The following is a 24314-nucleotide window of genomic DNA, read 5'->3' on the forward strand; positions in this document are numbered from 1 at the left end:
AGCGGTTTAAAGAAGTGACGTCCATTCTTCTGGCATTTTCCACTTAGAAGATGCTCAGTACTTTACAAGACCAGTCAGTGGGAAAGCTCAAAAGACAACCGGATGTTTTTTGGACTGTTTTGCCATCGTTTTTGCTTAGAAAACCTCTAGCTGTTCCTCCACTAAAAACAAAACAACTGGAAAGTGACAGTAAAAAGACGTCACAAAAACCATAGGAAATGCCTCCCAAGAATAGACAGATGGTCAAAACCTTCAGAAAATCGCTCAGGAAATAACCGAAAAGATGACACAAAAGACGTTCCAGGGAAAAATACTCCAGAGTTTTCTGAAGAGTCTCCTGCCTGATAGACTCAGCGAAGTCATCAGAGTTTAGAAGACGTCCTGAGCACATCGTTTTTTTAGACGGTGAAGGGAATTACAGGGGAACCAGGGTCCTTCCCCCCCCAGAACTGGACATCCATGATGTAACAGAAAGGCAAAAATGTTACAGAGTAAAACTTAGAAGCGTAATGTATGATACAATCCCGTTTTTAGGGCACGACAGACGTGTGCCGAGGGCGTTCCTTGTAGTCGCACCTTACACAACAATGTTGGAATTGGTTCAGAGTTAATAAAACTTTAGTAAAGACATTTCAGCGAGCAATTAATTAATAGAGCGTAGACTTCACTCGTTTCTCCAAAAAAGGGGGCGAAGAATAGTGAATGTTATAAAATAAAGAAATAGGCGTCACTTCCTCCCAGAATCCCGCACCAATGTCGCAGTGATGACATCAGACAGTCACCACGATGAATAGGAACAGGACAGGATGATGGACAGGACATTGTCACTTCTGCTACTGGTGAGGTCCACCGGAGTGATGGCACTGCAGCTGTGGGGGGAAAAAAAGAGGGAAGTAATTGTTCTGTTTCTCGAGTGCATAACATTCCCCATTTTTTTGGTCACTTTTGAAAAATCTCCGAAAATCCTTTAAGAGACGATGGATTAGTGCATTAAAGGGATTGTTTGGGACTTTAACATTGATGGTATATCCCTAGGATAGGTCATCAATGTCTGATCGGTGGGGATGCAGCAACCGGCACCTATCAGCTGTTACCGGTGTCAGCCAGAACTGCTCAGTTACGGAGCTGCACAGGTCTGTCGACATAATTGTGGCCGCGGCTGGGTACTGCACATCCGCCCCCTATTGATTTGAATATGGGGCGGATGTGCAGTACCCGGCTGTGGCCACTACACAGTAGACGGAGCTGTGCTGTGCCGATACCGGTAACAGCTGATCGGCGGGGGTGTCGATCAGACATTGATAACCTATACTAAGGATTGTTAAAGTCCCGGACAACGCCTTTAATATACTTTAATATGGTTTCATACAAGTAAAAAGAAACTTTCATAATTAATGTAACATAAATCTGAAGTGCAAATATGTGTTATTATTACAAAAAATATCATTTTCCAGTAAATAAGAATCTGCTTGTTTTCCAGAATCAGCACAACCTTTGCCTTTTTCTGATATTACAGCTTTGTCCTACTTAATGGGGTTATCCGATGCCTCTTACTGATTCATCGGGAGGCTGGAGACTCCGCTGTCGGGCTTCTTGTGGCAGGAATCACACGTGTCCTATTCTAATAGTAAGGCCACGGCCCCACTATCAGTATTTTTTCTCAGGAGTGGGTGATAAATGCAGAATTGGTGACTTGTTTCTATTTTACCTTTTCTCTGATTGTTCCTCACCTGGTTTTGGCTCCCACTCCTGAGAAAAAATACTGACCAAATACTGACCAAATACTGATAGTGGGGCCGTGGCCTTAGGCGAGGAGTCAGGTTGTCAATGCAACTTGTGCATCGAGACGTCAGAGGGGCTGCAAAGTGTGTGACCACCGGATAACCAGCGTAGCCGAGCGTGACATCCTCATAGAAGTAGATGGAGCGGTCACACTCGGGTCGGGAGACCTGTATCCAGTCCGTGCATTGGAGTCAGATCTTGGATTGATCTATACGCACGTCCTACGTGACACCTCGTTCTTTTCGAAAATTGATTCCAGGGACTGAATGGCAATTTGATCTTACAGTATCTGATGCATAAATGTAGCAGAGCTGAAATTGTTTTTTAGCCTTAGTGCTGTATTATTTATTTTACTCGCTTATATAGCTCCATTAATTCCAGACATTCTCATCACTGTCCCCATTGGGGCTCACAATCTAAATTCCCTATCAGTCTTTGGAGTGTGGGAGGAAACCGGAGAACCCAGAGGAAACCCATGCAAACACGAGGAGAACATACAAACTCCTTGCAGATGTTGTCCTTGTTGGGATTTGAACCCAGGACCCCAGCGCTGCAACGCAACAGTGCTAACCACTGAGCCACCGTATAGTACTAACCACTGAGCCACCGTATGATGCTTTCCACTGAGTCACCATATAGTGCTAACCACTGAGCCACCGTATAGTTCTAACCACTGAACCACCATACAGTGCTAACCACTGAGCCACCATATAGTGATAATCACTGAGCCACCTTATGGTGCTAACCACTGAGCCACCTTATGGTGCTAACCACTGAGCCACCATATAGTGCTAACCACTGAGTCACCGTATAGTGCTAACCACTGAGCCACCATATAGTGCTAACCACTGAGTCACCATATAGTGCTAACCACTGAGCCACCATATAGTGATAACCACTGAGCCACTGTGTAGTGTTAACCACTGAGCCACTGTGTAGTGATAACCACTGAGCCACCGTATAGGGCTAACCACTGAGCCACTGTGTAGTGTTAACCACTGAGCCACTGTGTAGTGCTAACCACTGAGCCACCGTATAGGGCTAACCACTGAGCCACCGTACGGTGCTAACCACTGAGCCACCATATAGTGCTAACCACTGAGCCACCATATAGTGCTAACCACTGAGCCACCATGCTGCCCCTCATCACAATTTCTATTCCATCACCCAGAGCTTATAGAAGTGTTACCCAGCTCTGCTACACCTGTCTGACTTCTGATGCGCCACATCGTTTCCGTCTCATCGACCAGTGCAAATTAAAAAAAGGACACCCCCCCCCAACCTTTGCTGTAGTTTTGTATCCCAGCCCCATCTTTCCAGAAAGCATACAGAGCGTCCCTGTCCTTCCCTCTGTTGTGTTTGGCATCTCTGTAATTGTCCCGGTAGGTGTGGGATCCTCCTCTCAGCCACAGGTAGAGGAGAAACCTCGCCGGTCTCTGCCCACTTGCTAATTACAGCATGAGGAGATAGTTCTTAATTGAGCCCTGCATCCAGCCCTGTGCCACTGCTCTCCAAGGAGCCTCAGCTCCTCCACCAACTCACAAGAAACTTTTGTGTTCTGAAACTTTTAACATTGTAACAAATTCCGAAGATTCTAGAACTTTGACAATCTTCCTTTTTTTTTTAGAAGTTTTTAATCCAGTTTTTATATCAAACTTTTTTTTAATATTTTAACTTTTTCTACAGTTTTTTTCTTTGAAGTTAACCTTCCCCTAGAATAATCTGAGATTCTTAGTGAATGACCGACCCCAGGTGTCAGGATGAAATGAGCAAATCTGAGACTTCTTTGCCATCATAGCTTGTGAGGAAGTCAGAAAAAGGGGGCAGATTTTTATTTTTAGGGTGACTGCTCAGATTTAGCGATGGGGCTATTCTACTGTGACAAGACGGCCGGGATCACCAGTAATGTATGGAATGGGATTAAGAGTCAGATCCAGAGTCGAGCACCTGAGGGGCTGGAGCTGGATGTGATCCACATGTTGCAGCAGAAGCGGTGAGTAGAAAACTGTGGGATGATGGGTGTTATCTGGTTCTTAAGGGTTCAGGTTCCACTTGTCTGGACTGAAGAGCTTGCAATCTAATCTTAGCTACTGTTTGACCAGAGGCAACAGATCAAGAGAAGGGTCAATGAACGGCATTAAAAGTGTCATCCGCGGCATGACGGGATTTTAAAACTGATGAGAAATGTCAAATCTCAGTATGCTGGGAGTTGTAGTGCTTTAGCGGAAAGTATTTCAGTATTGCCAGCGTGCACATAAGTTAGTACAGGCAGAAAGTAGAAGAGTCACATAAAAGGAGAGAGCCACAATTTATAGACCATTAATGTAAATTCGGGCAGGGTGTCAGAAAACGCTGAGAGTTGTAGTTTTCCAGCAGTCAAAGAGCAACAGGAAAAAAATGCATTTCATAAGTGTGAATGGGGACGTCTGGGCAGCAAGTGAAGGGATTTCTGCAAGCCTCGATTAGCAATAATGCCGCCATGTGTGAATTCACCCGTAACGAATTAATTGCAGATAAACCTCTGCATATTACAGCAGCAGTAATGTGAACGGGACCTAAAGATTTCCCGAAAACTCATTCATGTGACGTAGAGAAAATCCGCAGCGTACACTGCCCCGAAATCTGCAGCACATCGATCCATACTGCGGATGGCGCCACAGATTTCACCCTCCGCCGTGCAATCTACAGAAACTCTGCCACTTTTTTGCACAAAAACCTCCGGATCGACATTTACTAATTTCCCTGCGGATTTTCTGTCGTCTTCTAGTTGTGAACATCTTTTAATACTGTTTGATGTGGATATTGAAGAAAATCTGGTATTAAAATCAGCATGGAAAATCTGCAGCATTTCCATCCGATCTGCACGGATATATACAGGTTCCTGTCCCCCCCCATGTAAAATATTACAGTGCTTTCATATCCTGCTGAGAGTTGTGGTTTCTGAGCACAGTTTGCAAACAACTATATTTTTCTGGGGGTCTTGTATAAAAAATGTGATGATCTAATGTCATTTGTGAGTGTCCGCAGCCGGGAAAGGAAGGACATGTTCCCACAGGACGTATGGATTTCCCCCGGACGGACGATCTGCAGCTAAAATCCGATTCCTAACTAAATTTTGCAAGATAGATCGTAGACCTCACCGCATGCAAAAGGGGGGGGGGGGAATCCACAGGGAATATGTAGCGTGTATATTGATGTAATGTGAATGTCACCGGTGAGCTGACGCTGCGGATGTTCTCCAAAGAGATGAAGATGGAATCTCATCCAGTGACGATTTCTGCAGCTGAAAAGTCAGAAAAAAAACAAACAAAAAGACACTTACGTGGTGTCAAAACTCTGAAGAACGTCCGATCTGCCCCACGTGTCACGTGTGTAACTTGTCCAGGTTCTCCGTCCGGATCAACGGTGTCCTTTTAATGTCCGAACTCCTCCAGTGATTGAAAGAAATTCCCGGGTCTTCCCCCCCATACAATGAGAGGAAATGGAGCGCTGCAGATATTCTAGGGAGGGGAACCTGTCCTTTCATCAGAAACTCTTTAAATGATGTAGAAGGAAAAGTTTGACAACTTTCTAATAGATTTAGTCCAATTTTTCATTTGAGGGTTTTTCCTTTTGCCTTTTGAGCTTTTTGCATATTGGGCAAAGGCGAATTCGTTAATTTTGTGAAAATCAAATACTCCATTTTGTTGTATTTTGACCTCCTTTTTATGCCCTTTTAGATAAAAAAGAAAAAAAAAATCACATCATTCTTTAAAATGTTGCACGTTGGTTTTCATTACTGTGCAAAAATAACACTGGGCAGATTTCTACTTTACTAGGGGAATGGAATACAATTGTTGAGACATTTAGAAACGTCACAAATGATGAATTGGGCTAAAATATCTGGGTAAGGAAAATGCTTAACAAAATACACAGACAAGAATGAGATGACTTGAAGGACACAGATTAAATAATGAATAAGGCACAAACCAAACTTGTACCGTACTTGCTGTTAGAACCATGTTTAAGATCTCTGAAAAACCTGTGCGGACCTAATGGTTCTCTAAGGAGACCTGCACAGTGAGATTTGGAGATTTTTGAGACCTTCTGCTAAAAAAAAAAGCCTGAAATAATGACCAATAAAGACTCCTGCTATTCATTTCTATTGTTAATCACTTTGCTGTTCAGACTTTTGAGCGTTTTTCTTCCGCGTTTCGGGGGAAAAAAAAGCCGATGGTGGGAAAAAGAGAGCGCAAGTCGCTTCTTCGATGGAGGATCCTTATGGAATTCGCTCCTAATTAGGGGTCGTCCAATCAAAAAACTACAACAAAAAATCAGCAAAAACTCTGAATCTGCTTCAAGAAACAAACAAAAAAAACCCCCAAAATAAGTAAAGTTTCCTGATGCGGTTTTTACAATCTCTAAAGGAAAAACTTTGCCCGTACAGTTAGGGTTTGCTCCAATCCAGACAATTCCCTGTGAACTAAACTCCTCAGCCGCAGGAGCCTCTCTCCTGTCCTGATAGTTTGCTACAATGTATCAGCGCAGCGCACAGTCTGTCTATGGTGCCATCATATAATGCAGATCTGCACTGTGAGACTACTGGACTACAACTGTTGCAAAACTGAGACGCTTGCAGGCGTTGAGCGCATGCTGGGAGTTGTAGTCTTACAATATCTGGGGAGCGCTGAGCACTCGATACCAGGAACGTAGAGCAGAGCGGGGACCGTGTTAACCCCTGAGCTGCTGTCGATATTTATACATTTTGACGGCTGTTGCGTCCCGGCAAGTACCGTCTCTGCGCACCTCCCAATGCAGCAATCGGTGGAGCCAGAATACCCCTTTTAAATCCCGGAGGACCCCTTTAAATAAACTTCTAATAGACTTTTACCCTGATTCATCAAGACTTTTATTTTGTTCTTCAGCCTTGATGAAGGAAGCGCCATATTCTTTAAGAGGTGTGCGTCTCTCATCTGCCGTAAACGCGTGGCGGTCAGGGACCGGAGTACGCGTCTATATAGTAATTTATGACACTTTTGTAACATAAATCATGATGAATAAAGTTCCGCTCACTTTTCACACAAGTTTGCAGAGCTGGCCAGGATTGGAGTAAAACGCCAACTGTAAAAAGAAAAATGGCGCTACTATGAGTTGCAAAAAGTAATAGTGCCATTTTATACAGGTTTTTTTTTTTTTTTTTTTACCCCAGAATTCCTGCAGAAACTGAGTAATCAGGGTCTTTGTGTATCCGTTCCTCAACATTGTTATGAACTCTGCGGCCCCACAGTGCGAAAAAGACAATCCTGATCTATAGTAATACGCTGCGCCTGCGTCAGTTGGATGGCAATCGGGTTGCTTTGCAATTTCTGGATTAAAAACAAGACCGTTCCAGAAACTATTGACCCCCATCTGACAGTCGTGTCAGGTAATATAACTCCGATCCACTGGAGTCAATGTGGCTGAACTGCAATACCACTCACAACCTGTCGGCTGGGGTGGCGCTGTTTTTGAAATCATTTTGCTTTTATAAGCCTGTACAGCTTCTTTATCATGTAGGATCAATCAATTATATAAGTTTGGATTAGCAGCAGTTCTGATAATAAAATTTATGCTTGGGATTTGCCAGTTATGTAATTTTCTAATATGAATAAAAATTCTCCAGGACGCTGGGTGGAAGATTCCCGAACTTGTAGGTTCATCTTCATTTCTGTTTACGGAGCCTAATAAACATGTAGGAAGCTGCTTATGAGCCTGGAGTCTTGGCAGCGTGGACTATTCAGCAGCGTCTCCATGCCACTAGCCCAATTACAGCTGCGGTGATGAGAGGTAGACGATGGAGGCGAGGTAGACGGGAAGGACTCGCTCTCACTTGCGATTAAATCGGACGAATGCAATCTGATAAAAAAATCGGATTGCATTTGGACCAATTTAATCCTATGATTCTGTGCTCAGTTGCATTTTTTTTTCCAGGGCCAATCAGATCGTGATCAGGCTGGAAAAAAATCACAGCATGCTGGAATCTGACCGCACACACCCATATGAGCCTATGGGTGCGTGTCAAACATCGCACTGCACTCTGATAACACCTGAGTGCAGTGCGATACCGGCCGAAGCCAGCAACAGAGGAGATGGAGAGATCACTTTCTCAGTCTCCTCCGCAGCTGTACGAGAGGATCACAGCACTGAGCACGGACACTCGGCTCCAGCTCGCAGCAGAGCGGGAGCCGAGTGTCCTTAGCATATCGCATCGGATGCCATACGCTAGTGGGACCCCGGCCTAACATCTGGATGTAGAGGTTTAAAGGGAATCTGTCAGCAGGATTTCACCTCCCAAACTATTATGCGCATGAAGCTCTTCCAAAGACAAGTCAAGCAATATCTTTACATGGCCAGTCTGATCCATGATATGCAAATGAGGCTGAAGAGCTTTGGTAGATCTGAAGCTTTTGTCACTCCAGCTCTATTCCCCGCCCAGCGCCGTCTCCTTTGCCTGAAGTCACACAGCATAGAGGCTGTCGGTCAAGCAGCAGGAGGCTGGGCTAGGCAGAAAATGAAGCTGGAGTGACAGAGGCTGGAAGGACCTTCCACATGCTGAAAACACATCCATTCAAATGTTGCTTTCTCAGTAACTAAGGAGCGTATCTCTCCACCTTTCCTTTGACTGCTGCTCCTCCCCTCTTCACCTTTCCCCTGGCTGCTCTTCTCCTTTTCTCTCTTGCAGATTCTTTCCTCCTTTTTCCCTCTGGTTTACTTCTCCATTCTGACTGCTCTCCCTCTTCTTTTTTTACTCCCCCCTTCTCTCCTCAAGTGGCTACTCCATTGTGGCTGATGTTTTTCTCCTTGTTCTCTCATCTTCCTCCAAACAGGATGCCTTTGCTCTGCCCTTCTTTTTATTCCCCTATTCATGCTGTTACTTCTGTTCCTTCTTTCTCTTCTCCTCCCTTCTGGCTGATTCTCTCCTCCCCCACACTCACTGCATCTCCTCCCTTGTGGCAACTTCTTCTATCTTGTGGCTGCTCCTTCAAAGACCTCCTCCCCTGTGACTGCTTCTCCTTTGTGGCTGCTCTTTCCCTCTCCTCCTCCTCGCTGACAGTTTCTCCTCCCTTGCACCGGCTCTTTCCCTCTGCTTCTCCTCCCTTGTGGCTGCTCCATTCCTCTCTTCCCTCGTAGTTGCTTCTTCTCCCTTGTGGCTGCTCCTTCCTACTTCTCCTCCCTTGTGGCTGCTCCATTCCTCTCCTCCCTTGCGGCTGATTCTCCTCCCTTGTGGCTGCTTCTTCTCTCTTGTGGCTGCTCCTTCCCTATCCTCATTCCCTCTGACTGCTTCTCCTCCCTTGTGGCTGCTCCATTCCTCTCCTCTGACTGCTTCTCCTCCCTTGTGGCTGCTTCTTCCCGCTTCTCCTCCCTTGTGGCTGCTCCATTCCTCTCCTCTGACTGCTTCTCCTCCTTTGTGGCTGCTTCTTCTCCTATGTGGCTGCTCCTTCCCTCTCTGAATCCCCTCTTACCGCTTCTCCTCCCTTGTGGCTGCCTTTCCTCCCTTGTTACTGCTCCATTCCTGTCCTCTGACTGCTTCTTCTCCCTTGCGGCTGCTCCTTCCCTCTCCTCATCCCCTTTGACTGCTTCTCCCCCCTTGTGGCTGCTCCATTCCTCTCCTCCCTTGTGGCTGCTCCTTCCCTCTCCACATCCCCTCTGACCGCTTCTCCTCCCTAGTGGCTGCTTCTTCTCCCTTGTGGCTGCTCCTTTGTTCTCCTCCCCTTTTACCACTTCTCCTCTTTTGTGGCTACTGCTTCTCCTCCCTTGTGGCTGCTCCTTCCCACTTCTCCTCCCTTGTGACTGCTTCTTCTCCCTTGTGGCTGCTCATCCCCTCTGACTGCTTCTCCTCCCTTGTGGCTGCTTCATTCCTCTCCTCTGACTGCTTCTTCTCCCTTGTGGCTGCTCCTTCCTTCTCCTCATCCCCCTCTGACTGCTTCTCCTCCCTTGTGGCTGCTCCATTCCTCTCCTCTGACTGCTTCTCCTCCCTTGTGGCTGCTCCTTCCCACTTCTCCTCCTTTGTGACTGCTTCTTCTCCCTTGTGGCTGCTCATCCCCTCTGACTGCTTCTCCTCCCTTGTGGCTGCTTCATTCCTCTCCTCTGACTGCTTCTCCTCCCTTGTGACTGCTTCTTCTCCCTTGTGGCTGCTCCTTCCTTCTCCTCATCCCCCTCTGACTGCTTCTCCTCCCTTGTGGCTGCTCCATTCCTCTCCTCTGACTGCTTCTTCTCCCTTGTGGCTGCTCATCCCCTCTGACTGCTTCTCCTCCCTTGTGGCTGCTTCATTCCTCTCCTCTGACTGCTTTTTCTCCCTTGTGTCTGCTTCTCCTCCCTTATGGCTGCTTCTTCCCTCTCCTCCTCTCCTATGGCTTCTTCTCTCCAGTTGCTCCTCTCCGGTCACTATGCATCATTTTCTGGATAGAAAGAAAATAAATTTTCAGATTGCAATTTAATGTTATAGGTGACAAAATAAGGTCAGCCAATTTCTGCAGGAGAAATAATAATAAACCTGCGCTACCTGGCTGGCACACCGCGGGATCAGCTGATTGCCTTTGGCCACTTTGATGGTTGTAAAGATAAGCTCGGAAGTTTTAAAAAGAAGTGAAATTGTTTCAAGAGTGGAAGCAATTACGTGTAAGAGTGTGGGAAGCGGAGAGTCCGAGGGTATGAAAGGACAAAGCTTCATGCAAACCCAGTGCACTCCTCAGCATGCAGAGGCTCTCTTCCCACTTTCACCAATGATGAGCGAATCTGCTGAAACTTCAGTACTTTGCTAGAATAAGACCAGGAAATTTGATGCGACTCTCTTTTTGGAGTGAATTTTTCTGCACATGTTAGGGCTGTGTGCGACAATTTAACAGATCATCTGACTATTTGCTGTAAAAGACAAAAAGAGCATTTTTTTGTATTTTGCTAACTTCTTGAACCTGCATGTGCCATTTTGAAGAATTTGGTGCAAAAAAACAAAACAAAACCAAAAAAAAAAACCTTGGCAATGAATACCAAAAGACACGAAAAACCCCACAAATGATGAATATTCCCACACTGAGGGTCCAAATTGTGCTCGTTAGTGATTGACCTCAATGCACAACATTAGAAAAAAAAAAATCTGGACAGAGTTCATACACTCATTTTTATATGGGGACAGTAGGGTTGAAGGTTATAAAGTCAGTGTTATCAATTTTATAAGCCTAAATGACTACTGGTATTCGCCTGTCCCAACCATCCTATTTTGCTTTATTGAGGTAATCAGTGTAGAACATATTTTATACCTCGTTTCGAACAAGCAAATTACCTACTAATTACATTATGATTGTCCAGTTATTTAAAGGGGTTGTTCTATGTTCTCAATCGGGAGCGCACTGCTCTCCTGTCTCCCAGCTTCCCACTTGCTTGAGGGGCGGTGCGCTCCTGAAGATTGACAGTTCGCTCCGCTGGTCCGAACTCTGCGCTCTCCCAGGATACTTGCTGAGATTGCTTTGTCTATGAAGCACTGGAGGAGCGCAGGGGCACTGCCAGCTTCAGCGCAGCGCTTACAAGCTCCAGTAGAAAGAGCTTGTAAACACCGAGCTTCTTGCCTAGGAAACCGGCCACCACTGATAGAATGCAGAGTTGGCTGATACTCTAGTGGTAAACTACAAAATTGAAAATACCTCAGTTCTTGAGAATGTGTAGATGAGTTTTATTAACTAGTAAATTGCAAAGTTTTCAGTTTTTACAAGCGCTTCATAAATGAGTAAACTTTTAATGCGCATACCCCTTTTAACTACAACTTCACTTTAATTTGCCACTAGATGGAGCTGTTTTGGGATGTTTAAAATTTTTATTAACCCTTTTTGAAGACAGAAAAATTCAGATTCAGCAGGGTAGGAACATTTTATGGCGGCCTGTATTCTGTGTACTATGTCCCATTTACACATCTATTCGTCAGTCTGAACACGGACCATGATGCACGGACTGCTCCTGGGTCTTCGGACTCAAACTTGACAGGAGACTTTCAAACAAGGCTGTGTGAATGCTGAATTAAACAGAGGCACACATTAGGTGTTAGATGTTACTGTGACCTTCACAAAAAAAATATTGATTACCTTGGACAAAACTACTGTTATCTTTTTTAACTTTTCTTTGCAGGTTTTAAATTTTAAATATTGCCACCCTGCAGCCACCACTAGAGGGAGCTCAGGAGCATACTGCAAATTCTATAAACTCATTACTAATACAGTATGCACTTAGCTCCCCCTGGTGGTGATGACAAGTAGCCATAAATTTATCATCATGTAACTATTTATACTGGGGATTTGGGCTCTGTAACAGAATAAGGCATCTCCAACCACTATTAACATGTTCTAAAAATAAAATAAATGCCAAATGCTGAGTTATTTCTTTAAATATTATTATTAGAAATTAACTTCTTGGCGGCTTTTTTTTTTTCTATGAAGTTTAGAAACCAGTCCAGACTCCTTCTTATCCTGGTATAATTTACATGATGAGGTTCAGATGAGCCGGGTCATTAATGTGTGCTAGACTATTGATTGCATAATGCCTTTTAAAATGAGCTACTGCCTAAAAAAAGCGATTTATAACCACAGTGAATGCAAAACTATAGCAAGGATTAACTGTTTAGTGACCAAATCCCATGTCTCTATTGTGTTTATTAAGGGGCTCCGTTTTTGCAGTTTCTGCAAAAAATTACATTTTTGGACCGAGGTGCCCCCAAGTGGAATGATTTTGGGACCCACCCTACAGCAAAGGGGAGGCACTACAAATTTCTTTTTTTTTTTAGGTCTCGTGCATTTGTGCCATCACTGACTGTCCCTTTTTAATCTGTGACACTTTGACCAAAAGGGAAACCTATCTTTAAAATAGATCAATTCTCATTGTTTCAAACCATCATGTTACAATGTCTCCACATACAGTGAGGACTCCTGTCGTTCAGCACAAGTGTATACAGGGTCGATGTGTGAGGACGCAGGAGACGGAATGTTTAGTAACATGGAATGTTCATTAGTTAAACAATGGAATGTTACAATTACTGGAATTATATAAAAAGTTAGTTTAATCTACTTATTCCAACAAATCCACATGTATTTGTTTTACCTTAGCGTTTAGCTCTTCTAAAGTCACAATCAACTTACCGTATTTTTCGGACTATAAGACGCACCGGATCATAAGACGCACCCAGGTTTTAGAGGAGGACAATAAAAAAATAAAAATGTAAGCAAAAAATGTGGTCATGATGCACTTTTAAGGGGGAGCGGGTCTTCTGCTGACACTGGTATAGGGGTAATGTCCCCCAATTCTGACAATATCCCCCCATCCTGGTATATTCCTTTTATATGTGGTCCCCCATCCCCATCCTGGTATGCGTGGCATCCCTCCATCCTGGTATGCATGGCACCCCTAATCTCTGTCCTGGTATGCATGGCACCCCTAATCCCTGTCCTGGTATGCATGGCACCCCTAATCCCTGTCCTGGTATGCATGGCACCCCTAATCCCTGTCCTGGTATGCATGGCACCAGGGGCGGACACAGACTGTATTGGGCCCCTGTGCAACAATTTTTTGGGGCCCCCTCCTGCCCTTTATAGGGGGCATGAAGGGCCCCCCCCCCCCGTGCATCTCTCATCCCCCCCGTGCATCTGATTCCCCCCACTCCTAGTTAATTAATTGTATTTTAAAAAAAAAAAAACTTGTTATACTTACCCCCAGGGACGGCTCCAGGCTTTTGTGGGCCCTGGGCGACAGAGTTTCATTGGGCCCCTTTAACACATACCATGATTCATGATGCACAGATACCACAGAAAAAAAAAAAATGTAATAAATATATATATATATATATATATATATATATATATATATATATATATATATATATATATATATATATATATATATATATATATATATATATATATATATATATATATATATATATATATATATATATATATATATATATATATATAGCCAATGTGTAACGGGTCTGGGAGGCGGAACCTCTGAGCTACTATACAAGGGGGCGGTCCTTGTAAGGGAGCTGGTGGCGACCAGGGTAGACGGGCAGGCAGTCACAGCAGGTGACTGGGACAGTCTCTGAATGAATGGACAGGAGGTCACGGCAAGTGACCGGGGCAGTCTCTGGATGAACGGGCAGGAGGTCACGGCAAGTGACCGGGACAGTCTCTGGATGAACGGGCAGGAGGTCACGGCAAGTGACCGGGGCAGTCTCTGGGTAAAGGATTGGTACGACCTGTGGCGGCAGATGATAGACGTGAGCTCCTAGGTGAGCAGGCGAGAGTCTCTGGATAATCGGGTGGTCACAGCATGTGACGGCGGAGCCTCCAGGAAGTCCAACAGACAGGTAGCAGATGAGCGCTCCCAGGTGAGCGGGCAAGAGTCTCTGGAATAGCAGGTGGTCACAGCACGTGACGGCAGAGCCTCCAGGAAGGCTAGCAGGCAGGTAGCAGATGTGCGCTCCCAGGTGAGCGGCCAAGCTGGTCCATAGACAGACTGACAGGAGTAGGAAGGCAGACCGTCGGACCTCAGGCTAGCAAGCAGGTAGCAGGAATATCAGGCAGGAAACAGACAGCAAACTGGCAGGACTCTGGCAGGAATCAGGCAGGTAACTGGCAGGTAACTGGCAACGGGACCTGAGGGCTGAAGCAGAGTAGTGAACAGTGCAACAACATTGCTCGGGCACCTCCATTTTGGAGGAGGTGCCTTATATATGGTGAAGTCCTCCGGCCATTGGCCGGGGACTCCTTAGGACGGCGCGCGCGGCCCCTTTAAGAGGGAGGGAGCGCGCGCGCGCCCTAAGCACAGTGGCCGGGAAGGAGCGCGCGCTGCCAGCAGAGCGGGAGGAGGACGCCGGGCTCGGAGCAGAGAGGTGAGGGGAACAGCGTCCCTGCCTAGCAGAGGGCAGGGACGCCGACGCTACAGTACCCCCCCCTTTAGGCCCCCCCTTTTTTAGGCCAGACAGAAATTTAGCAAGGATGAGAGGGGCATGGATGTTCTCCCGGGGCTCCCACGTTCTCTCTTCAGGACCAAACCCCTTCCAATCTACTAGAAAAAAGGTCTTCCCTCTTACCCTTTTGGTGGCCAGAATGTTCTCTACCTCAAATTCGTTTTCAGCGGAAACCGGAGCAGGAGGCGTGCCTGTAGACTTGGAAAAAGAGTTAAGTACCACAGGTTTGAGGAGAGATACATGGAAGGAGTTAGGGATCCGCAAGTTGGCCGGGAGTTTAAATTTATAGGCCACCGGGTTGATCTGACTGATGACCTCCAGAGGACCGATGAACCGAGGCCCTAACTTATAGGAAGGAATCTTGAGCCGGACATACTTGGACGAGAGCCAGACCTTATCCCCTGGACGGAATTGAGGAGGATCCAGACGTTTTTTGTCAGCATGTCTTTTCATGCGCTCGGATGACAGAAGGAGTGCGGACCGGGTACTCTCCCATGTGGAGGAAAATTTGTTAACAAGAGATTCCGCAGCCGGATTGTCCACCGAGGTGGAGACGGGAAACGGGATCCGAGGATGCTGACCGAAGACTACAAAAAACGGGGATTTGGAGGAAGATTCGCTCTCGTGATTGTTGTACGAGAATTCGGCCCATGGCAGGAGATCCACCCAGTCAGAATGGTGGGCATTAACGAAGTGCCGGAGGTAACTGGTCAGGATCTGATTGATCCGCTCCACTTGACCATTAGACTGTGGGTGGTAAGCGGAGGAGAAGTCCAGGGTGACGTCTAGCAATTTACAAGTGGCTCTCCAGAAACGAGAAGTGAACTGTACCCCACGATCCGACACGATGTGACGGGGCAGGCCATGAAGACGGAAGATGTGGCGGATAAAGTCTTTAGCCAGCTCGGGTGCAGACGGGAGGCCTGGCAGGGGAATGAAGTGAGCCATCTTGGAAAAGCGGTCAGCGACCACCCAAATGACCGTACAACCGGCAGAGACGGGAAGATCAGTTATGAAGTCCATCGCTATATGCTGCCAGGGGGCAGCAGGTACTGGCAGAGGAAGAAGGCAACCGGCTGGCAGGTGTCTCGGAACTTTGTTGCGGGCACAGGACACACAGGCAGAAACAAAGTCTATTACATCCTTGCGCAGGTTAGGCCACCAGTAGTGCCGGGAAATAAGCTGGAGGGTCTTTTTCTGACCGGCGTGGCCAGCTAGTTTAGACGAATGACCCCAGTGTAGGATCTTCTCCCGATCAGGTACCGATACGAACGTCTTACCGGGAGGGAGACGATTTAGACTCACGGGAGCCACCTGCATTACTCTGGCGGGATCGATGATATGTTTAGGTTCTTCCTCGAGATCAGATACCAGAAAGGATCGGGACAAGGCGTCTGCTTTGATGTTCTTGTCAGCCGGGCGAAAATGTAGAACAAAATCAAAGCGAGCAAAAAACAAGGACCACCGGGCTTGGCGCGGATTAAGTCTCTGGGCATGCTGGAGATAAGCCAAGTTCTTGTGGTCAATGTAAATTATTACCGGATGAAGAGCCCCCTCGAGTAGGTAACGCCACTCCTCCAATGCCAGCTTGATGGCCAATAACTCTCGGTCTCCTATGGAATAATTGCGCTCAGAAGAGGAGAAGAGTTTGGAGAAGAAGCCGCAAGTTACCATCCTCCCGGAAGAAGATTTTTGAGTAAGTACAGCTCCGGCTCCAGAGGAGGAGGCGTCAACCTCCAGAAAGAACTGCTTGTTGCCGTCCGGACGATGCAGCACCGGGGCGGAAGAGAAGGCCTGTTTTAAGGAAAGAAAGGCCTCCTCTGCTTCGGGCAGCCACTCTTTGGGATTAGTACCCTTACGGGTGAGCGCGGAAATTGGGGCAGTCCGGGAAGAGAAGTGCGGTATGAAGAGGCGGTAGTAGTTGGCGAAGCCCAGGAACCGCTGAATGGCCTTCAACCCCTCCGGTCGGGGCCATTTCTCGATGGCAGACAGTTTCTCTGGATCCATTCGTAGGCCGGTCTGAGAAATAATGTAGCCCAAAAACGGAAGCGAGGTCTGCTCAAAGAGGCACTTCTCATATTTAGCGAAGAGGTGGTTCTGCCTGAGCCTGAGCAGGACCTGACGAACGTCCCTCCGGTGAGTCTGGAGATCCGGAGAGAAGACCAAGATGTCGTCCAGGTACAACACAACGCAGGAGTAGAGAAGGTCCCGGAAGATGTCATTGACCAACTCTTGAAAGACGGCAGGAGCGTTACAGAGACCAAAGGGCATTACCAGATATTCATAGTGGCCGTCCCGGGTGTTGAATGCAGTCTTCCATTCATCCCCTTGACGGATACGGACCAGGTTGTACGCCCCACGGAGGTCCAGTTTGGTGAAGACTCTAGCCCCCCTCAGGCGATCAAATAATTCTGGAATGAGCGGAAGGGGGTACTTATTCTTCACCGTGATCTGGTTAAGGCCTCTATAGTCTATACAGGGACGGAGAGAGCCGTCCTTCTTTTTTACGAAGAAGAAGCCTGCTCCCGCCGGGGAGGTAGATTTCCGGATGAATCCCCTGGCCAAATTCTCCTCAATATATTCGGACATCGACCGGGTCTCAGCAGCGGACAATGGGTAAATACGCCCATGGGGAGGAGTAGTACCGGGTAACAGGTCGATAGGACAGTCGTATGGTCTATGAGGGGGTAATGTCTCTGCCTCCTTTTTATTAAAGACATCAGCAAATGACCAATAGGGAATCGGAAGTCCAGGTAGATTAGCTGGGGTAGGAGAAGGACGGACGGGATGAACAGTAACCAAACAAGTCTTATGACAGTCCTGTCCCCAGCGAAGGACTTCTCCGGTCTGCCAGTCAAGCACGGGTGCATGTCTCTGGAGCCAAGGTAGACCTAGTAAGAGGGCGTGAGAGAGTCCAGGCAGAACATGAAAAGAGATGCTCTCAGAATGCAACATTCCCACCTGCAGAGTTACGGATTCGGTGATGAGTTGGATGGGACGTGGCGAAGGCAATTTTGGCCCGGTCGGAGTTAAACTGGTGGGACAGGAGTTCAAAGTGCAGGGTGCACTGATTTATGAAGCCCCGAGCCTGGGCTGAGTCGCCTCCGAAGCGAGGAGGTGCAGAAAGCCGGGGTCCGGGGTAGGATACCATGGTATTGGTGGGCAGCGGAGCTGCCGGGTTGCGAGTCATGGCACTGGCGGTGGTTGCTTGTGGAGCAGTCAGAGTGTCCAGGCGAGAATTGACATTCCACAGGTGACCCAGGATGGACTCCTGTTGGGACCTCTGACGGGACAGTTCATGACAGAGGTCCGAGAGCGAGGGAGCTTGGGTGCCACCGGGTTCCATGGCCCGAGCAAACTGTAACGGGTCTGGGAGGCGGAACCTCTGAGCTACTATACAAGGGGGCGGTCCTTGTAAGGGAGCGGGTGGCGACCAGGGTAGACGGGCAGGCAGTCACAGCAGGTGACTGGGACAGTCTCTGAATGAACGGACAGGAGGTCACGGCAAGTGACCGGGGCAGTCTCTGGATGAACGGGCAGGAGGTCACGGCAAGTGACCGGGGCAGTCTCTGGATGAACGGGCAGGAGGTCACGGCAAGTGACCGGGGCAGTCTCTGGATGAACGGGCAGGAGGTCACGGCAAGTGACCGGGGCAGTCTCTGGATGAACGGGCAGGAGGTCACGGCAAGTGACCGGGGCAGTCTCTGGATGAACGGGCAGGAGGTCACGGCAAGTGACCGGGGCAGTCTCTGGGTAAAGGATTGGTACGACCTGTGGCGGCAGATGATAGACGTGAGCTCCTAGGTGAGCAGGCGAGAGTCTCTGGATAATCGGGTGGTCACAGCATGTGACGGCGGAGCCTCCAGGAAGTCCAACAGACAGGTAGCAGATGAGCGCTCCCAGGTGAGCGGGCAAGAGTCTCTGGAATAGCAGGTGGTCACAGCACGTGACGGCGGAGCCTCCAGGTAGGCAAGCAGGCAGGTAGCGGAGGAGCGCTCCCAGGTGAGCGGGCAGGAGTCTCTGGAATAGCAGGTGGTCACAGCACGTGATGGCGGAGCCTCCAGGAAGGCTAGCAGGCAGGTAGCAGATGTGCGCTCCCAGGTGAGCGGGCAGGAGTCTCTGGAATAGCAGGTGGTCACAGCACGTGACGGCAGAGCCTCCAGGAAGGCTAGCAGGCAGGTAGCAGATGTGCGCTCCCAGGTGAGCGGCCAAGCTGGTCCATAGACAGACTGACAGGAGTAGGAAGGCAGACCGTCGGACCTCAGGCTAGCAAGCAGGTAGCAGGAATATCAGGCAGGAAACAGACAGCAAACTGGCAGGACTCTGGCAGGAATCAGGCAGGTAACTGGCAGGTAACTGGCAACGGGACCTGAGGGCTGAAGCAGAGTAGTGAACAGTGCAACAACATTGCTCGGGCACCTCCATTTTGGAGGAGGTGCCTTATATATGGTGAAGTCCTCCGGCCATTGGCCGGGGACTCCTTAGGACGGCGCGTGCGGCCCCTTTAAGAGGGAGGGAGCGCGCGCGCCCTAAGCACAGTGGCCGGGAAGGAGCGCGCGCTGCCAGCAGAGTGGGAGGAGGACGCCGGGCTCGGAGCAGAGAGGTGAGGGGAACAGCGTCCCTGCCTAGCAGAGGGCAGGGACGCCAACGCTACACAATGATTTCACTTACTACATGACATGAGCGATATCTATTGTAAATTCCACAATAACTCAGAAACCGGCGAATCCTCACAGCGCACAGTGCAGACCGGACAGTATAGTCCTCCATACAGTATTATGGGCACCATATAATGCTCCATACAGGATACTGACCCCCTTATAATGCTCCATACAGGATACTGGTCCCCATATAACGCTCCATACAGAATATTGGCCCCAATGTAACGCTCCATGCTGGCTGTTCCCCCCCTTATAATGCCCCATGCAGGATGTCACCCCCCCTCATATAATGCCCCTTGCAAGATGTCACTTCCCCCCTTTTCAATGCCCCATGCAGTATGTCAGACCACCCCCTCCCTTATAATGCCCCATGCAGTATGTCACACACACACCCTCCTTATAATGCCCCATGCAGGATGTCTCTTCCCCCCTTCCCCTCTTATAATGCCCCATGCAGGATGTCATGCCCACTCTCCCCCCACCATATAATGCCCCATGCGGTATGTCACCCTCCCCCATATAATGCCCCATGCAGTATGTCACACACACCCCATATAATGCCCCATGCAGGACGTCACACACACTCTCCCCCCACCATATAATGCCCCATGCCCCCATACATTAAAAAAAAAAAAAAAAAAATCAAATACTCACCTCACTTCTTACCTGATGCTGATCCGGACTCCACAGCGTCGCCCACGTCTTCCCGCTGTGACAGCTCAGGAGAGATCGCGCGCGCTGTAAGCATATCACCGCGCCCTCTGACCTGAGACGCCACAGTCAGAGGACGCGGAAGACGCTGCGGAGGCTCGGGGAGGGGTAAGTATTGTGCCAGCGCCGTCACATGACCGGAGATGTCCCTGCGCTCAGCATGGGGCCGGGGAACCATGCTGAGCGCAGGGACATCTCCGGTCATGTGACGGCGGGGGGTCCTGCGGGGGGGCCCCATGAGGAGACGCACAAGAGGGGGGGCCCCGACAGCCCGGGCCCCATGCTGGAGTCAGGGCAGTCATGCCCTGATGGCGGCCCTGCTGGAGGCTGGAGGGGCCCCCTCTCCCTCGGGGCCCCCGTTCAATGAACCGGCTGCACGGGCGGTAGGTCCGCCCCTGCATGGCACCCCTAATCCCCATCAAGATGCACATTAAAAAAAAATAAACACTCCTACTCACCTCTCTTCTCTCTCCTCCAGCGCTGCGTCCGGTCAGCCTGCACTGATCTCTCCATGTGAGCCGCGCATGACGTCACTGCCATGCGCAGCTCACAAGGAGAGATCAGCTGCCGGAGGTCACTGCTCCCCATGCTGGTTCTGTGTGTGCGGGGAGCAGTGACTTCACTCTCCTTCATAGCTGACACACAGCAGAGCCGCGCTGCGGCTGCTGCTGCTGCCGGCTATCTCCTGTGCCCTCTCATTAAAGGGCATGAATATTCACCCCCTCCCCACGCCCATGGGCATGGAGAGAGGTTGAATATTCATACCCTTTAACAGCGGGCACAGGAGATAGCCGGCACCAGCAGCAGCCGCAGCGCGGCTACACTGTATACCGCTATTAAGGAGCATGAATATTCAGTGCTCCCCACGTGGGGCGTGGGGAGCAGTGAATATTCATTTTCTTTAGCAGCGGGGACAGTGTAGGCTGCAGTAGGCGGCTGCTGCCTCCTGTTCCCCGCTCCTCCACCGATACCGCTCCCCCCACACCACACATAAATATACACCCCCCCCAACATTCGGATTATAAGACGCACCCCCCATTTTCCTTCAAAATTTTGGAGGAAAAAAGTGCGTCTTATGGTCCGAAAAATACGGTATTTGTTTCTGATTCCACACAGTGATACATTTCATCACCGGTTCTCACTGGCTCTTATGTCATTCCTTACATAATAACTTAATCTATTAACTAGTGCAGGAAACCCTTCTCCACCTCACAAAGAATTCATTTCAGGATCCTAGAAATCAAAGTCTTATTGTCGCTTATTTGTTTTCTTTTTTTTCTGGCAGTGAAGCACCTTTTGTATACCCTAAGGGAAGGTGCTTCATCAGGTTTGAAAAAGACTTGGGTATACTAATAGATCACAGACTGCACATGAGTCAACAGTGTGATGCAGCAGCAAAAAAAGGCAAACACAGTTCTGGGATGTATTAACAGAAGCATAGAGTCTAGATCACGTGAAGTCATTATTCCCCTCTACTCCTCCTTGGTCAGACCTCATCTGGAATACTGTGACTAGTTCAGGGCACCACGTTTTAAAGAATGCATTGAAAAACTGGAGCAAGTTCAGAGAAGAGGGACCAGAATGGTGACCGGTCTGCAAACTATGTCCTATGAGGAACGGTTAAAGGATCTGGGAATGTTTAGCTTGCAAAAAAAAAGACTGAGAGGAGATTTAATAGCTGTCTACAAATATCTGAAGGGCTGTCACAGTGTAGCGGGATCATCCTTATTCTCATTTGCACATGGAAACACGAAGCGCAATGGAAAGAAACAAAGGGAGAAGATACAGATTAGATATTTGTTGTCTCTCCCTAACTGGGAGCTTGGTCACAGGAGACTGGTCAATCACACAGCTTAGGAGGAATAGCAAAGGGGAGAGTCCGCCCCAGCCAGTCTCTGGAATCCGCAGTCATAGGAGGAAATGTGTTGACCCAACTTCTGGTGCAATTTACCAATGTACCGTAAAGTGTATGGTCCCTTTTAATTCATCTCTTACCCATCCTACTTTCTTATAGTAAAATTCCATATTTCCTCTATATGCAAAGTAAAGTGTCCCAGGCCTGGTGAAATCCAACTCTATTTAAGTATTTAATTATTTTTTTTACCAATTGGGTTCCATTTAAAAATTTTGCACCAGGCTCCGTTTTTTCTGCATGTTGCTGGCTGCAGAATGAGTTACCTAAAAATCTGCCAGTGAACTTATTCTGATGAGGAGTTTATACCTGTTTTTCTGTGTCTTTTTTTCTGAATTCCTCTCAACAGATTTCTGACCACATCCAAGTTCATCTTAACTTTGATGTGGTCTGTAGTCACAAATCGGTAGAAAAAAAAAGACCTATAAAACAGTTATAAACTCTCCGTTAGAACAAGCTCACTGGCAGATTCTCAGTTAGCTCCTTCTGAAGCCAGCAATGTGCAAGGAAAGAAAAAGTATGTAAAAGACGAAACTGTGCAATATTTTTAAGGAAACCTAATAGTGAAAATGACTTGAGTAAAGAGACAAGTCCTTGAAGGTTTCCACATCCTTTGCCAGAGTCTTCAGATAAAGTGGATAAATGAGAGGACAACGTGGTACTCTCAACGAAAAAAGACCCTAATGACGACAAAGCCATCAATGTTGAACAAAGTCTCTATCTTCCTTTGACGGACAGATGACTGGAGGGGGATGATGGGTGCCACCCTGGTTTTGTCATGGACAGATCAGATCGTAGATATCTAAATCACAGACCGCTCTCACAATTACCATTATATATCTCATAGCACATCTCTGAGTAATGCATAATGTCTCCATTATCATTACATCTTATCTTAAGACATCTCACTCTGCAGAATGCCTTGGTGCTATTTTTGATGACATCTTAAACTATTCACTATTTAAGTAAATTACACCTTGTACAATGCAGGACATGCATAATTCAACATTTTGTTATATAAAGAGGGAAATGAGGACAGAGGGGGAATCTGAACGGGATCCCACATTTCACTTTTACCAAAAATTTGGTGTGGGTTGTGTTTCTTACTTGGTATTAAAAAGCTACTTTGCTCCAAAAATTTCACCATGAGCTGAGTGAAATCGGAGGTTACTGTCTCATTTAGCTCCATGGTATAGTTGTCGTTTCATAGACCACTATTAAGACATGCCGTGGGCAAATACTAGAAATTGTGGATTTCTTCATTACTAAAAATGGAACATGGCATGCATTCTTAAATGTACCTAACCTTATCCATTTAAAGGCTATGTACATCTTCATAGAGAATTGTTCTCTCCCTCTCTTCTGTGTTAGAGGTAGCAGCAGAGAAAGTGAGCGGGTTGTACCGAAGGCAACAGTGATGGGAGGATGCATCTACAGTCTCAAGGAGGGCTGTAAAAACAGGTTGTAGATATGGAGGAAAGCTGAGAAAAAAGAAACATGTAGGGGAAAATATGGGCTGATGTAGGTGCTAATGAAGACAACTGCACCCTGAATATTCAGACTTCACATCCAGCCTATATTACTGGGAGAGACCCACAGACTTCACATCCATCCTATATTACTGGGAGAGACCCAAAGACATCACATCCATCCTATGTTACTGGGAGAGACCCACAGACATCACATCCATCCTATGTTACTGGGAGAGACCCACAGACATGACATCCAGCCTATATTACTGAGAAAGACGCACAGACATCACATCCATCCTATATTACTGGGAGAGACCCACAGACATCACATCCATCCTATATTACTGGGAGAGACCCACAGACATCATATCCAGCCTATATTACTGGGAGAGACTCATAGAAATCACATCTAGGCTATATTACTGGGAGATACATTCAGCCTATATTACTGGGAGAGACGCACAGAGCTCACATCCAGCCTATATTACTGGGAGAGATGCACACAGCTCACATCCAGCCTATATTACTGGGAGAGAGACACAGACCTCACATCCAGCCTATATTACTGAGAGAGACACACAGACCTCACATTCATCCTATATTACTGGGAGAGACACACACAGCTCACGTCCAGCCTATATTACTGGGAGAGACACACACACACACAGCTCACATTCAGCTTATATTACTGGGAGAGACACAAAGAGTTCACATCCAGCCTATATTACTGGGAGAGAGACACAGAGCTCACACCCAGCCTATATTACTGGGAGAGACACACAGAGCTCACATCCAGCCTATATTACTGG

The 24314-nt window shown here is 47.7% G+C and overlaps 1 protein-coding gene across 1 annotated transcript in view; it reads left to right on the forward strand.

Annotated features, from left to right (window-relative positions):
- Positions 1-3126: 3126 nt before the first annotated feature.
- The window catches only part of LOC141273235 (transient receptor potential cation channel subfamily V member 6-like), a 50887-nt gene continuing 29699 nt past the window's right edge, over positions 3127-24314 (forward strand). Inside the window, exon 1 of the mRNA XM_073684807.1 lies at positions 3127-3775. Coding sequence (XP_073540908.1) covers positions 3645-3775 — 131 coding nt within the window. The 5' untranslated portion in view covers positions 3127-3644. The remainder of the gene's footprint in view (positions 3776-24314) is intronic.

Source organism: Phyllobates terribilis, unplaced genomic scaffold (genome assembly GCF_046119375.1).
Source record: "Phyllobates terribilis strain yellow unplaced genomic scaffold, ASM4611937v1 Scaffold_5__5_contigs__length_657084704, whole genome shotgun sequence".
Classification (NCBI taxonomy): domain Eukaryota; kingdom Metazoa; phylum Chordata; class Amphibia; order Anura; family Dendrobatidae; genus Phyllobates; species Phyllobates terribilis.